The 16,601-nt window shown below is 43.5% G+C and overlaps 3 protein-coding genes across 5 annotated transcripts in view; 1 reads left to right on the forward strand and 2 right to left on the reverse strand.

Annotated features, from left to right (window-relative positions):
* Nucleotides 1-371: 371 nt before the first annotated feature.
* Nucleotides 372-2,064, forward strand: c13h17orf97 (chromosome 13 C17orf97 homolog). The gene is made up of 2 exons (XM_029773048.1): nt 372-923; nt 1,601-2,064. The coding sequence occupies exons 1-2, from the start codon at nt 737-739 to the stop codon at nt 2,014-2,016; spliced, it is 603 nt and encodes a 200-aa protein (XP_029628908.1). The 5' UTR covers nt 372-736; the 3' UTR covers nt 2,017-2,064.
* A 213-nt stretch (nt 2,065-2,277) lies between these two features.
* On the reverse strand, nt 2,278-5,272 carry rflnb (refilin B). Of its 2 annotated transcripts, none has more exons than XM_029773047.1 (3): nt 4,498-5,272; nt 4,149-4,210; nt 2,278-3,832 (listed from the first exon to the last, which is right to left on the reverse strand). In XM_029773047.1, the coding sequence occupies exons 1-3, from the start codon at nt 4,693-4,695 to the stop codon at nt 3,514-3,516; spliced, it is 579 nt and encodes a 192-aa protein (XP_029628907.1). In that variant the 5' UTR covers nt 4,696-5,272; the 3' UTR covers nt 2,278-3,513. The 2 variants fall into 2 exon arrangements, with proteins under 2 accessions (XP_029628907.1, XP_029628906.1); XM_029773046.1 differs by having other exon boundaries at nt 4,149-4,243; nt 4,498-5,264.
* A 229-nt stretch (nt 5,273-5,501) lies between these two features.
* LOC115206277 (vacuolar protein sorting-associated protein 53 homolog) overlaps nt 5,502-16,601 on the reverse strand; it is a 34,903-nt gene continuing 23,803 nt past the window's right edge. For both annotated transcript variants that reach the window (XM_029773044.1, XM_029773045.1), the window contains exons 19-22: nt 16,526-16,595; nt 16,247-16,384; nt 8,061-8,165; nt 5,502-7,881 (exon numbers count right to left, since the gene is read on the reverse strand). In XM_029773044.1, coding sequence (XP_029628904.1) covers nt 7,711-7,881; nt 8,061-8,165; nt 16,247-16,384; nt 16,526-16,595 — 484 coding nt within the window. In that variant the 3' untranslated portion in view covers nt 5,502-7,710. The remainder of the gene's footprint in view (nt 7,882-8,060; nt 8,166-16,246; nt 16,385-16,525; nt 16,596-16,601) is intronic.

Below are 16,601 nucleotides of genomic sequence, written 5' to 3' on the forward strand. Positions count from 1 at the left end.
ATAAATTACGTGGAGTCCAATGTCCAATAATGGTTCGTTATTGTCTGGTATATGTCTGGTTCACAGAGGCTGCTGAGGGGAGGACGACTCTTAATGGCCAAAACTGAGCGAATGGAATGGCATCAAACGCATACCATTTCACAAATTCCGCTCCAGCCATTAACACGAGCCCGTTCTCCCCAATTAAGGTGCCACCAACCTGTGGTCTGGTCTAATGTTCAATAATTAACAATTATACGATGGATTTTTTGCCCAGACTTGTCAGAGTGAAGTCACTCCCCTTATGACGTCAGAATAGTTTTGATCGTGTCTCATTGGTTCGTGTCCGTGAAAGATCACGTGAGTAACTAGTGTTGTTAAAATGTTACTACAGTAATCAATCGCTGCAACACTAGTTCCTCACGTGATCCTCCATAGAGACGTCATAATGGTGTCTTGTTGTATACTTTGTTTTACTGTACTACTCATAGAAATCATTCTAGAATAGGTCAGACGAACGCCAGGAATTCGGGAATGGTGCTCCTCCGGTTTCCATGGAGAAGTTCCATGTGAGAAGAGTGGATCGGAGTGCACACCTTTAAAGTATCTGATTAAGTTCTCGTTTTTCAATTACTCACGCCGGTGTAACCGTTTTAGAAAGTGTAGGCCTATGTATACTTCGATATAAAGCAGTTGACAATGTATCAACTATCAATAGTTTGATGGTGTATCGAGTTAGCCCAAGCATCCGTAGAGAATGAACCACAGCAGAAACGTTGATGCGGCGGTATGGAGCCATGATGCTCTGATGTCTACCAACGTGAGCCTTACAAATGACAGCAAGCGAAAGAAAAAGAAGAGAAAGGACAAAACAAAAGATAAAAAGAAGAGTGGGTCGACGAGAAGAGGACCGAGCTCGCCTTCAAACTCCGATGATGCAGCAGGTTGGTTTGTTTAGTTGACGCTCACAAAATCTAGTTTTAAATGCCTAGCGTAGGCCTATAGTCCTACCTGTTTTACCATAACGTTATCATAGTAACCGCAACATGGATCCTTTATGTTTTTGTCATAGATTTTGTTAAAGCTGCAATATGTAACTTTTTGGGTGACCCGACCAAATTCGCATAGAAATGGGAGTTATAGATCTGTCATTCTCATTGAAAGCAAGTCTGACTCCCTGATTAAATAAAAGGTAAACAAAGAAAAAAAGAAAGCGGTAGATATGTTATGTGCGCCATTTCTGTTTCCTGTTCTGAAGTTTCGTTTGTGTGTTTTACTTTCGGTTTTGTACAACAGCTTCAAACACAATATTTTTGGTTATTGATATTTCACAGCGGTTTAGATGGTACAATGATTTAACACTACATTTCTTGTGTTGTCAAAAACGGAAATTAGGTTAACTATTAGAATTTAAGTAAAAAGGAAATGGCTGAGTTATTTCTGCATATTTATATATTTTTTGAAAAAACACTGATGCCTGCCTCGTCGCTAAAAAGGCACTAAACGTGAGAGTCTAAAGTGACCTGCAAGGGGAGAATGTGTTGAGTGATAGTGTTGTGAAATCAAAACACTTTGGTATCAAATTAAGACTAACCTGCACTTTGCCGGCCTGCACTCACAGCAGATAAACTCACCAACACTGAGCAGCAACAGGTCGTCAAAGGCTCCTCCACACGGTCCAAACCCACCCTGAAAGGCTCCAACAGCAAAAAGACCAAGGCCAGAAGTCTGACCAGCCTCCGCAACAATAAATCCCAGCGAGAAGCAATGAAACACGAGGAAACGTTGACAGGGCCAGACGCTGGTACCCACCAAGCCCCACTGTCATGGGACCAGGCTGGCCAGAACAACCCAGCCAAGGAGAGCCTGAGGTGGGATGGAGTTCTGGAGGATCCGGTGGCCGAGGCAGAGAGGATAGAGGTGTACAAGGCCAACCGGAGGAAACGGTACCTGGCCTCACAGCAGGGGGTGATGGACTACTTGGGCTCGTTCAAGGGACACTTGGAGAGCAGTGGTGCAATTACACATAATATCTAGGTGGGGCTGTTTTCACATGAATAAATCTATAGGTTTTATGTGCAGTTATACAGTATGTGCAGCACCTTCTCTATCCTGCAGATGGCATAGCGGTCTCAATCTGAGATGGTGGAACGTTGTAATTGCATCTTTACTCAACTAGTGGCAATTTAAAAAAGGCATATCCCTAATTGATAACCAAAAGATAACATCCTGATAAGACTTTTGAATATGCTTATGGCATTGGAGTACATATCAAATAATTGTAACACTTCTCAAATCTGATATAAAACAGTTGGTCTTTATTTCATTTAAACACTAAAAACAGAGCTTTAAAAGCAATATCATATCTCAAGACAATTCAGGCCCTCAAGATGTGTATCCTTGTAGGACCTTGAGGGAAGTTACCTGTGTTTGGTAGCCTAATAGTAATCTATTAGGCTACCAAAAGGAGTTTATTAGCATCAAATAAATGCATAACTAAATGAAACCTCGAAGCAAGAAGAGGATAAGCAAAGATCATGAACAGTCCCTAAGGTGTTAGTAAGAACAAGACTTCACTATTAGGAAAATTCTAAAACTTTATAACTGAAAACAATAATGACACATTGGATAATCTCTTGCTACTCATTACCAACTAATACAAAATTCTTCAATTCGCAATGATCTGTGGAAAAGAAAATGTCCCAACTTTAAAACACAGAACTTGCTGTAATTTGCAACTCTTTTACACAATATGAAAAAAGTTGTGGCTTTCTGCGCCATGACCATACTTACAGTAGACAATGTTGGTTTAGGCAAGACTAAGATGGGGTTTGGTGTTACACCAGGATCATACATCTCTATACATGGCTCGGTGTTACACTATCCAGGAAAATATATTCTGCTTGTGGTAAGTAACATTGTGCAACAAATAGACCATAATACCATGATTTGACAAGACATTTTGAAGCCCAGTCATAGACAGTCATTTGACAACTCCCCATGTCTACAAATGTAAATGCTTATAAAAATCACATGGAAACTCCACTATTGCCTTAATCTTATAATGTTGGATCATTGTTCATTGAGCTCCACTGCAATGGTTGGGCCTAAACACAGAATGTTGACAGTGATGGTCTAGACTACACTTCACTAACAATCCTTCACTTCCAAATCTGGTTTTCTCCATGGTGATAGTATACAGTACACCATCACCTGTCTCAGTCCACAGTTCAACACTTGGTTAAAAGGAATCCAACTTTGACATACCAGAGAACTCTACTAGCTACTAATGGATCAACATTTTGGTAGATGGCAGCCTCACTCAGATGTCCCTGCTATTTGTTTGATACTCCAGATCTAGAGATATGGCTTCATTCTTCTGCCCTCCTCTTGAGACTGGTACTCAAATGTGGGCTACGATGCTTTCCAATCTAAACTAATAGACTGTGTAACCTGGGTCCATCCTGGTGGATGGTTGGGCCCCACTGGGCCCAGGGATCTCTCCCTCAGGCCGTGCCCAGCCTTCCCCTAACCTCAATGGGGTAGCCTACTCCGGTCAGCAGCCTCCAGCTCCACGCTCGAAAAGAATCTCCTGGCTAGCCGGCGGCTGTCGTAGCTCAGCTCTGTGGTGTAGTTGGTGCGAGTGTGCTTGGGGTAGACGATGGTGGTGCTCTGGAAATGCTGGGCCCGCTGGCGAGGCTGGAGGTCGAGCTGGGTCTTGTAGTGTCTCCAGGTGCTGTGAGGGACAGCCAGGACCGTCTGGCTGCAGTTCTCCAGACCCAGTCCTCTGGGCTGCATGGCCACGTCGTGGATAAAGTGACGCTCTGAATCATAGTGGACAGATGATGTGTATCTAGGAATGACAACGTTTGGGCAAGTGTCATTTCACTGCATGTTCAGCTAGATATCGTTTTAGAACTGGAATGTGGCAAGGTTTCAAGCACTGCAAACCTACAAGAAATAGACCCTTGGCTACAGGAGGCCTACACACAGGCTGACAGAAGTAAAAAATAAAAAAATAAATGCAGCATTTGATCTGTGGTCCCCACATTTCTTTAAAAAAAAATGTATTTATACCAATAACGAGGCATATGCAGCACACAGTGCTAAGCCAATTTCAAACCACACAAACATTCATAGCCTACATGCAGTCATTTAAAACAGCATACCGTATTTCCTTGGACGGTAGTGGATCAAGTTCTATGCCCTCCCCGTAGGACAACGTGTGCAGCTGAGGAACAGATCCAATCGGTAAAATTGGAACCTGCAAGCAGTCAGCCAACACTCGCATAAAGAGAAAATATTTGGTGGAGGTGGCAAATGTGATTGGCTTAGGCTACTGACCCAATTTACTATTGACATGACCCAGATTCACTACGGGCCATGCAGGGAAACGTATTCAGAGGCTAACTATTTCAGAAACAATTTAACAATACAACAACTTTGTCTTACAATTTCATAGCGGGATTTTATCAGTTACTGTAACAATTGTAGTGAAACGTGCGACAGCCTACGTACCAAGGATGACCCTGTCCTCTCGTCTTCAGACACCGGGCTTATGGCACCTTTATCCCCGCAATCAGGCAGCAGCCAGTGGCTCGGACTGGGGCTGGGGGGTAGTCCGGAGTCCGGGCTGTCAAGTCCCCGCTCGGCTTTGCAACTCATGTCCAATGGCTCGTCGTCACATACATTCAGCAAGTTTAGTCTGCCCACCATTGCTTTACAAAAAAAGTCAAAAAATAAAATAACGACCCTACTGCGCGATTAGTTTGCAGAACTGTAGGTAAAATTTATTTGTAATTCGTAGAAGCGTATTTCCTTGAATGCAATTGATCCTCCACGTTGGGTAACGTCCCAATGATCAAGCAAGTTGGCAATTGGCTTGCATCAACTTCTCTTGCTTCGCAATAGGCTACGGTCCAGACAAATTGTACTGCATACTATTTAAGTCAAAGAACATTTCTCCCCCCCAATATGTTTTTGCCCTTCGAAACAAAGATACAACCTAAATCGTTGGCCTTGAAGTTGACAAAATAGTGAAATCAAGCTGTGTCACGGGCACTGAAGTATAAAAGAACACATGAGAAGGCACTGAAGATGGTCACCGCCTGTCTGTCTTCAAACTTCTCTCCCTTCAAAAGAGTTTCATTGTTTTTTTTTTGCAATAAAATAGAGAAAAGGAAACGCCTTTCAAACGCACCCTCACCTCTGATTGGAGGAAAAATGAAAGGCAACAAAACGAAACATGGGAACTCTCCTTTTGCCCTCTCCCCCCGAAAGAAAATACCCTGGTAAAAGTTCAAACTGAACTGGACCTATTCATTGGGCCGATTCTGTTGCAAAACATTTCTTAAACGGGAGCGAACTGAACGAAACGGGTAGGGGCCTACATGAATTTGTCCAATATATATAAAATTATGTTTGGACTAATGATTACACCTATGGACTCGGATAGAGAGCAGTGTGTGTGTGTGTGAGATACAACATGCCGACAAGGAAAACATGATGGCACACTTGTAGTATTCATGTTTTTGACCAGTTGCCACTACAGTAGCCTATTTTTTTATTTTTAAATGTAACCTTTATTTAACTAGGCAAGCTTAAGAACAAATTCTTATTTACAATGATGGCCTACCCCTACTGACAATACAAAGTAACATGTTTTTCTTCTTATGAACTAAAGGCAGGAATGTGTACATCAAAAGCATTATAGCATTAATATATTAATACATACATTTATCTCTTGGGGAGAATAAGGATTTCCAAGGATGAAATCCAAAAACAACCATTCATGCCTCAACCACAATGATTTAGAATATATACTTGATGATAGACACATTCTTCAGACCCCATCCTTAGCTTGTGCTACACCACCAAATAATAAATGTTCCTGTATGTATGAACCACTTCAAAGGATCACTGATCCAGAGTATTTGCTGTTACATGCAATAAGTACTTTATCTGAAGCAAGTAACAGTAGAAATAATTAGCTCAATGACAGTATGAAAAGCAACTGTGTTCAATAATATATTATTGTTCTCCACTAGCATCATTGTGCTAACTTCTCAGTGTAATTCCCTGTCTAACAGACAAACTCATGTTTACTGTTGTATAATGATACATTGTACATAATTATGTTTTTTGTTGTAGATTTGTATAAATCTTTTTATTTTCTGTTGTTATTCCGGGCCTCTAAACACGCCTAGATTACCTGTCAATCATAATGACAACTTGCCAGAAGATACCAACCCTACCGCTACGCTTGAGCTGCACTGGGGTTGGATCACAATCATGGTTACACACATCATGAAGCACCGTGGTTACACACACCGTGGAGCCAGAGCGAGATATGGGTTAGAAAACATACCTCAATGCAGAGATATGACACTGTACTCCAGATTTTACCTTTATCCACACTGCTCAATCGAAAAACTGCTAGTTTTCCAAGAAAACGTCCCTTTCCATCCTCATGCTCGCTAGCAGTAGCCACAAAGGAGCTGATTGGCTGACACTAATTCCAAACTGGGCGCAGTGGCTACTGCTAGCTAGCATGAGAACGAAAAGGGATGTTTTCCGGGAAAACTAGCTGTATTTCAATCTTACACAGTGTCTTAATGCAACCATGATTGCGTTCCGACCCCAGTGCAGTTCAGTGTAAACAAGCATAACGGTAGTGTCGGTAAGTTTTCATTATTATTGACAGGTAATCTAGGCCTGTCAGTGTCAAACAGAGGCCTGGAATAACAGAAAATAAAAAAAAGTTTAGACAATAAATCTTAAACAAATCAATATAATGTTGTACAATGCATCCTTGTACAACAGTGAACGTGAGTTCCTCTGTTATAAAGTACTGCAACTCTCCCTCACTGTCATCAAATCGATTCAGACGAATATACATACACTTCAGATTGACATTTATAAAACGCTCAGAGGACTCTACAGCAAGGAATTACATAGGGAAATAGAGCTTAAATAAATGAACATGCTTAACGTCTCATGCGTAATCGTGTCTATTTGAGGAGATAGTTAATCCCAAGATCCTCTCTGTCCTGGACCTGGGGGCTTAACCACTGAACCTGGAGACATCAATGCATGGTAGGATGCGGTCCATCCACCTGCAGGGTGTTCCTGTTGTGAAGGGACACTGGAAACATACAAACTCCTAACTAACTGCATCCTCCCCTTGATCAGGGAACCAAGAGAAACACACACAAAGGCACAGGACTGGAGAAGTGGAGAACATTCTGAAAGAGTTAGAACATTCTGAAAATGTTCGCTTCAAACGCATTGCAATTCCTTGTTCTCAGTCTGGGACTGGGAGGAAATGTGCCAAAGCGGCAGCAAATTGCTCCTAAAGCCGTTTTTAGTTAGTGGCTCAGTCTAAGTGCAAACACATTTTGTTAAAATGCATAGTGTGTGTATGATAGTCTACATTTAACAACATTTACAAAGCTTGGTTATTTAGTGTCATAAAAAGAGAAGCAGAAAAGAAATACAGAAGTAAATGAGTAATACGTGCCAACAGCTCTGCAGCTGAGGAAGTTTCTTCATAATCTGACAGTTGACTTTGAAATCATTAGGGTCATTAATGCTCCTAACAAAAATGACACAATCATGTCTTTACTCTGCCTGCAATTCTCCGTTATGATTGAACAGAGCAAGAAAAAGTATTTGAGATGAATTACTGGAATAATTTGTGTGTGGTATGATGATGTGTGTGTGTGTGCACGCTCAGAGTCTCTTTTTGATGAGCTTCTCCAGTTTGCGTATGCGCGAGTTCTCCTGCTCGGGGGTGGGGGTGCTGAAGGAGAGAGAGGGGCCTCCGTCGGCCCCTGAGGGTGGAGCGGGTAACCTCTGTCTGAAGAGCTCCAACATGCTGCTCTGCTCACTGCGCTTTAACCCCTACACACACACACACACACACACACACACACACACACACACACACACACACACACACACATTATTGCAAGAGGAAAAAACAAGAGAAGGCAACAGAGCCAGAGGAAGTAGGAGATAACTGTTGAAAACAGGTCATTGACAAAGACAAAACAAGTGGACCCAACCAAAGTGGCCCTTACCTTCATATCCAGAGTTTTCTGGAAGGTCTCTGGGTTTCCATCAGCGAGGAGCTTGATGTAGTTATCCACAAACACCACGGTAGGTTCATGGGGGGCCATGACCACCTGTAGAGGGTGGGGGGGTAGTAGACATCAGTGTTGCTCATACATTCACATCTCAATACTGAAGTACAGCAAGGGGTTTTTAGACCCCCCCCATTCCCAAGAGCCATGATGGGACGACCAAGATTCATAAACTGTGTGTGCACGGTAAGTGTGTGTGTGTGGCCCGTAAGAACAAACAGGCCCCAGAGTCAGTCAACTATCAGACCAGACAGTGTGCAAGTGGTTAAAGCTGCAAACAAAGCCCGAACACTTCCAAAAATTACATTCTATTCCCTATATCCTATATACTGCACTACTTTTGACAAGAGCCCTATGGGATTTGGTCAAAAGTAGTGCACTTTATAGGGAATAGGGTGCCATTATAGAAGCACACACTGACTGCACTGTTGGGCTATATTACTGAAAGGCTATATTTAGGAGACCTGACCCCTTTTCTTTTTACACACCAATTACTCCACGCATGGGTGGATGGGAATTAGCCTCACCGGTCATTATTTGGGGCTATAATGGGAGATTGAGTGTTTGGGCAAATCGCAATGGAGATTAGTAAAAAAAAGTAAGGTGAAATACTGTAGGTTGGATTTATTTTTTGCTTTCAGGAGCGAGATAGGGAGAAGGAGAGAAATGAGGGAGAGAGGAAAATCTGGATCAGATATCATTGAGACTGATCGTAGTGGCTTGCTACAGAGCGGGCAGACAAACATGTTTGACAGATAACACAGAATAAATAAATAAATAAAATAAAAAACATTAAAAAAAACAAAACTTTTTTTTTATCGAAAAAATTGGGAATTGCACCCCCTCCAACCCTCCTTTTCTCTACCCAAAACATTTCTCACTCACCAACCCCTCTCGTCGTCTCTCTGTGCCTAAGGGGTGTGGGCCAGAATATATAAAAGAGCGAAACCAAAGAGAGACGGAACATGGAACACTGTGGATTGTCTGGAATTCTTGAGGTTCCTTCCCCTCTGGACTGAGTGATTTACTTAGCAACTGTCCTGGAGGGAGGCCCAGGGAAAGCCTGGAGGGACTGTTGTAGTTAGCTCGTAAAAACGAAAGAAAGGGAGGGAGAGCGAGCGAGAATGAAAAAAACCCACCCAGGCTAGAAGAAGGTGGGGTGGAGGGGTGTTGTAGCATTTCCACACCCCAGAAGAGAGCTCTGGTGGTGGGGGAGAGGGATGGGGTGGGTGGATAGAGGGCTGGAGAGCGTGGAAAACAGCCACGTCTCATGGGCCAAGGAGGGCTGCCTGAGAGACAGACAACCTACAGACAGACTCATCAGAATAGGTCTAAACTTGGAGACCATTATACTCAAAACAGCCTAAACTACTTTATCACAGTCATCATCACCATAACCTTTACTTTGATCATCCATGGACATCCTACAAACATTCGATCAGGAATAGTCCATCCATACTGGCCTGAGGCCCCACACTGACCTATGTATTTGGATTGATAAGGACAAGGGCTCTGGTCAAAAGTCGTGCACTACATAGGAAATATGGTAACATGTGACAGAGCCTATGCATTTCTCTAGACTTTCTGCATCTGTAGGCCCTGCCTGGCCCAACATAAAACAATTACCTAAGAGGCACATAGGTACCACAACTTCCAGGGCTGAACTGCTCACCAGATCGAAGAGAACAACTCTATACACCTTGTATGTCGGTTCAAGGCCTTACACACACACACACACACACACACAGAGAGATAGTAATGGGCGGCAGACAAAGGGGAATGTACAGTACCAGTCAAAAGTTGACACACCTACCCATTCAAGGGTTTTTCTTCATTTTTCCTATTTTCTACATTGTAGAATTGTGAAGACATCAAAACTAATATAGACAGGTGTGTGCCTTTCCAAATCATGTCCAATCAATTGAATTTACCACAGGTGGACTCCAATCAAGTTGTAGAAACATCAAGGATGATCATTGGAAACAGGATGTACCTGAGCTGAATTTCAAGTCTCATAGAAAAAGGTTGAAATACTTATGTAAATAAGGTATATGTTTATTATTTTGTATAAATGTGCTAAAATGGGCAAAAACCTCTTTTCACTGTCATTATGGGGTATTGTGTATAGATTTCTGAGGATATTTATTTAATCAATTTTAGAATAAGGCTGTAAAGTAAGACTGTAATACTTTCCGTAGGCACTGTATGTGGGAACTCCTTCAAAACTGTTGGAAAAGTATTCAAGGTGACTATCTTATGAAGCTGGTTGAGAGAATACCAAGAGTGAGCAAAGCTGTCATCAAGGCAAAGGGTGGCTATTTGAAGAATCTCAAATATATTTTGATTTGTTTAACACTTTTTTGGTTACTACATGATTCCATATGTGTTATTTCATAGTTCTGATGTCTTCACTATTATTCTACAACGTAGAAATAGTAAAATATTAAGAAAAACCCTGGAATGAGTAGGTGTGTCCCAACTTTTGACTGGTACTGTAATGTATGTAAACACATTCAAGGCATTCCTCTATGGACTAACGGCCTTGTATGCTTCACATGTGGAATCATCCATACACGTCCCAGGTGTCGACACTGAGGAGAGGCCGGTAAACCGTTTTGAATGTAGGGCCACATATCCTGAATATCTGGTAACTAGAAGTCCCTTGGTATAAAAGCATCTGATACATGATCTTGACAAGAAACACAGAAAGGGAGACGAGGTTATGCTTGTATCTTCAGTAGTCCTAATGATTGTGGTCAGAATAGATTACATCCTGATGGCTGATGTAGCATTTTTTTATTTATTTCATCTTTATTTAACCAGGTAGGCCAGTTGAGAACAAGTTCTCATTTACAACTGCAACCTGGCCAAGATAAAGCAAAGAAAGCAGTGCGACAAAAAACAACAGAGTTACACATGGGATAAACAAAAGTACAGTCAATAACAATAGAAAAATCTATATACATTGTGTGCAAATGAGTGCTAAGAACCTTGGCGTGACCCTGGACAACACCCTGTCGTTCTCCACTAACATCAAGGTGGTGGCCCGATCCTGTAGGTTCATGCTCTACAACATTCGCAGAGTACGACCTTGCCTCACACAGGAAGCGGCGCAGGTCCTAATCCAGGCACTTGTCATCTCCCGTCTGGATTACTGCAACTCGCTGTTGGCTGGGCTCCTTGCCTGTGCCATTAAACCCCTACAACTCATCCAGAACGCCGCAGCCCGTCTGGTGTTCAACCTTCCCAAGTTCTCTCACATCACCCCGCTCCTCCGCTCTCTCCACTGGCTTCCAGTTGAAGCTCGCATCCTCTACAAGACCATGGTGCTTGCCTACGGAGCTGTGAGGGGAACGGCACCTCCGTACCTTCAGGCTCTGATCAGTCCCTACACCCAAACGAGGGCACTGCGCTCATCCACCTCTGGCCTGCTGGCCCCCCTACCTCTGAGGAAGCACAGTTCCCGCTCAGCCCAGTCAAAACTGTTCGCTGCTCTGGCACCCCTATGGTGGAACAAGCTCCCTCACGACGCCAGGACAGCGGAGTCAATCACCACCTTCCGGAGACACCTGAAACCCCACCTCTTTAAGGAATACCTAGGATAGGATAAAGTAATCCTTCTAACCCCCCCCCCTAAAAGATTTAGATACACTATTGTAAAGTGGTTGTTCCACTGGACATCATAAGGTGAATGCACCAATTTGTAAGTCGCTCTGGATAAAAGCGTCTGCTAAATGACTTAAATGTAAATGGAGTAAGTAGGTAAGGCAATAAATAGGCCATATTAGCAAATTAACACTGGAGTGATAGATGTGCAGATGACGATGTGTAAGTAGAAATACTGGTGTGCAAAAGCGCAAAAAAGTAAATAAAAACAATATGGGGATGAGGTAGGTAGTTGGATGGTCTATTTACAGATGGGCTGTGTACAGCTGCAGCAATTGGTGAGCTGCTCAAATAGCTGATGCTTAAAGTTAGTGAGGGAGATATAAGTCTCCAACTTCAGTGATTTTTGCAATTCGTTCCAGTCATTGGCAGCAGAGAAATGTCAGGAAAGGCAGCCAAAGGCGGTGTTGGCTTTGGGGATGACCAGTGAGATATACCTGCTGGAGCGCATGCTATGGGTGGGTGTTGTTATGGTGACCAGTGAGCTGAGATTTATTTTTCCTTTATTTAACCAGGTAGGCAAGTTGAGAACAAGTTCTCATTTACAATTGCGACCTGGCCAAGATAAAGCAAAGCAGTTTGACACATACAACAACAACACAGAATTACACATGGAGTAAAACAAACACACAGTCAATAATACAGTAGAAAAATAAGTCTATATACAATGTGAGCAAATTAGGTGAGATAAGGGAGGTAAAGGCAAAAAAGGCCATAGTGGCATAGTAAATACAATATAGCAAGTAAAACACTGGAATGGTAGATTTCTAGTGGAAGAAAGTGCAAAGTAGAAATAGAAATAATGGGGCGCAAAGGAGCAAAATAAATAAATACAGTAGGGGAAGAGGTAGTTGTTTGGGCTAAATTATAGATGGGCTATGTACAGGTGCAGTGATCTGTGAGCTGCTCTGCCAGCTGGTACTTAAAGCTAGTGAGGGAGATAAGTGTTTCCAGTTTCAGAGATTTTTGTAGTTCATTCCCGTCATTGGCAGCAGAGAACTGGAAGGAGAGACGGCCATAGGAGGAATTGGCTTTGGGGGTGACCAGAGAGATATACCTGCTGGAGCGCATGCTACAGGTGGGTGCTGCTATGGTGACCAGTGAGCTGAGATAAGGGGGGACTTTACCTAGCAGGGTCTTGTAGATGACCTGGAGCCAGTGGGTTTGGCGACGAGTATGAAGCGAGGGCCAGCCAACGAGAGCGTACAGGTTGCAGTGGTGGGTAGTACATGGGGCTTTGGTGACAAAACGGATGGCACTGTGATAGACTGCATCCAGTTTGTTGAGTAGAGTGTTGGAGGCTATTTTATAGATGACATCACCGAAGTCGAGGATCGGTAGGATGGTCAGTTTTACGAGGGTATGTTTGGCAGCATGAGTGAAGGATGCTTTGGTGCGAAATAGGAAGCCAATTCTAGATTTAACTTTGGATTGGAGATGTTTGATGTGAGTCTGGAAGGAGAGCTTACAGTCTAACCGGACACCTAGGTATTTGTAGTTGTCCACATATTCTAAGTAAGAACCGTCCAGAGTAGTGATGCTAGTCGGGCGGGCGGGTGCGGGCAGCGATTGGTTGAAGAACATGCATTTAGTTTTACTAGCGTTTAAGAGCAGTTGGAGGCCACGGAAGGAGAGTTGTATGGCATTGAAGCTCATTTGGAGGTTTGTTAACACAATGTCCAAAGAAGGGATGGATATAGGTCTGTAACAGTTTGGGTCTAGAGTGTCACCCCCTTTGAAGTGGGGGTTGACCGCGGCAGCTTTCCAATCTTTAGGAATCTTGGACGATATGAAAGAGGTTTAACAGATTAGTACTATGCTGCCAAACATACCTTGCAACAATGGCGGCGGATAATTTTAGAAAGACAGGGTCCAGATTGTCTAGCCCAGCTGATTTGTACGGGTCCAGGTTTTGCAGCTCTTTCAGAACATCTGCTATCTGGATTTGGGTGAAGGAGAAGCTGGGGAGGCTTGGGCAAGTAGCTGTGGGGGGTGCTGAGCTGGTGGCCGGGGTTTGGGTAGCCAGGAGGAAAGCATGGCCAGTCGTAGAGAAATGCTTATTGAAATTCTCGATTATCGTGGATTTAATTGGTGGTGACAGTGTTTCCTAGCCTCGGTGCAGTGGGCAGCTGGGAGGAGGTGCTCTTATTCTCCATGGACTTTACAGTGTCCCAGAACTTTTTGGAGTTAGAGCTGCAGGATACAAATTTCTGTTGAAAAAGCTAGCCTTTGCTTTCCTAACTGACTGTGTGTATTGGTTCCTGACTTCCCTGAAAAGTTGCATATCGCGGGGACTATTCGATACTAATGCCGTACGCCACAGAATGTTTTTGTGCTGGTCGAGGGCAGTCAGGTCTGGAGTGAACCAAGGGCTATATCTGTTCTTAGTTCTACATTTTTTGAAAGGGGCATGCTTATTTAAGATGGTGAGGAAATTACTTTTAAAGAACAACCAGGCATCCTCTACTGACAGAATGAGGTCAATATCATTCCAGGATACCCAGGCCAGGTCGCAGAAGTGTTTAAGGGAACGTTTGACAGTGATGAGGGGTGGTCGTTTGACCGCAAACCAATAACGGATGCAGGCATTGAGGGAGTGATCGCTGAGATCCTGATTGAAAACAGCAGCGGTGTATTTGGAGGGCAAGTTGGTCAGGAAAATATCTATGAGGGTGCCCATGTTTACAGATTTAGGGTTGTACCTGGTGGGTTCCTTGATAATTTGTGTGAGATTGAGGGCATCTAGCTTAGATTGTAGGACGGCCGGGGTGTTAAGCATATCCCAGTTTAGGTCACCTAACAGTACAAGCTCTTAAGCTAGATGGGGGGGCAATCAATTCACATATGGTGTCCAGGGCACAGCTGGGAGCTGAGGGGGGTCTATAACAGGCGGCAATAATGAGAGCATGATTAGAGCAGGTCCAAGGCTGACCATTAGAGCAGTTCTCAGCCTGGCCATTAGAGCAGGTCCCAGGCTAACCAGTAAAACAGACCATTAAGCCCATTAGACAGACATCAAGGCTGCCTTCCTTCGTGTGTGTGTGAGGGAGACAAGGGGGTGAGGGAATTTTCCTCTGGGATCGGGTCACAAGCCTTGGGGGCAGGGTAACTGGACTAGGGTAGGGTGAGGGGATAGATTCTAGGGAAGGGTGGGTTTTGTTTGAGAAGACCGGTGCGTGCCATTGTCTTTCTGCATTCTATTGGCCAACCCTGGGGCAAGGTCAACCAATCACAAACTGTGTTTACTCTGTAGAAGAGACAAGCCAAGGATACATATGTCTGACGTATGTGCGCATTCCTGAAAGTGTGTGTGTTCGCTTGCGTGAGTATACGCGTGGATGCCTGCATTCCCTAACCACTCACACCTCTCTTGGCTCCAGCAGGTTGACACACTGTGCATGAGCGTGCGTTTGTGTACGTCCATGTGTGTTTAAAGCCTGCCTTCCTCTCCGGTCTCTCTCATTAAAACCCAGGGGCACAGCTCAGGTCCTATTCCTCAGCTACTTAATGGGAACTTGGTCATAAAACCCTTTCCTTAGTGGGGTTAAAGAGAAATAATTAACCTGTAGACAAGCAGTTATTCAATTAAAATAAAACATAAGTTGATAATCTGGTCAAATCAGACAATGTTCATACTTGGCTCGGCAGCACACACTTAGACAAAAGCCAGTATTTAGTCTTATTGTTACCTATTGTTTAATGCCAAAACACAGGAATGAACAGTGGTTATAATCATGTTTAGCCAAGCCAGTGTATTTAAAGGGTAAAGGTTAATGGTTAGGATTACCCTTGTGGCGTGGGTTAAGGTTAGGTTTTAGGGTCAATTAAGTGGTAGGATTAGGTAGAAGTGGCTGTCGTGAAACTTTGTTGTGTGGTTGTACAGAAACGGTGTAGCGTGGTCGAAGATAAACATTGTAGCATGGTTGTAGTGTAACATGGTTGTAGTGTAACATTGTAGCATGGTTGTAGTGTAACATGGTTGTAGTGTAACATTGTAGCATGGTTGTAGTGTAACATTGTAGCATGGTTGTAGTGTAACATGGTTGTAGTGTAACACTGTAGCATGGTTGTAGTGTAACATGGTTGTAGTGTAACATTGTAACATGGTTGTAGTGTAACATTGTTGCAGTGTAACATTGTTGCATAGTTGTGTGAAGTGCCTATCAAAGTCCAAAATATGTAGGTGTACACACGGCAGTGTTCTAGAATATTGGACTGTTGCCTTTCATACTTTTCGAATTCTCAGTGCGGCTTATGCAATTTCTCCAACTTAACACATTCAAATGAATAGAGGATTTGTATGCGGAGCTGCGTTGGTTGGGGATTTTGGGGAGGTGTGCAGTCGGGCTGTGTATCCCCTGTGGATAGTGGTCATGTCTGTGTCACAATGGAATGCCGGACTATCACAGCTCGGCGTCTGTGGACTCTGAATTACGCTTTAGCGTCACAGGGCTCACCTTGAGGATCATCTCAGCGCGGGTCATCCCCTTCACGACTATCTTGGTGTAGCTGGCTGGGGCCTTGCGGACCACCTGAGACCCTATAGAGGGCAGATCCAACAACACCGTCTTCAGGGAGTGGGTGTCCAGGAGGAGCTGAAGAACAAAGCAGAAGAAAAAAATTAAGTTACCAATAAAACTAGCTGAATTATCAGCTACAGGAGCAAACGGACAAAGACCGTAAGCGTAATTCTACTACGATAAAGGCTAATGAAATAAAAGGGTAAGTATGTTTACCTGTTCAGCCCCCACCATGCTGATAGGCTTACACCTGAACAAGTGGTTGATGAATTTAGGAATAAAAGAGCTGAGG

The sequence above is a fragment of the Salmo trutta genome, chromosome 13 (assembly GCF_901001165.1).
Source record: "Salmo trutta chromosome 13, fSalTru1.1, whole genome shotgun sequence".
Classification (NCBI taxonomy): Eukaryota; Metazoa; Chordata; class Actinopteri; order Salmoniformes; family Salmonidae; genus Salmo; species Salmo trutta.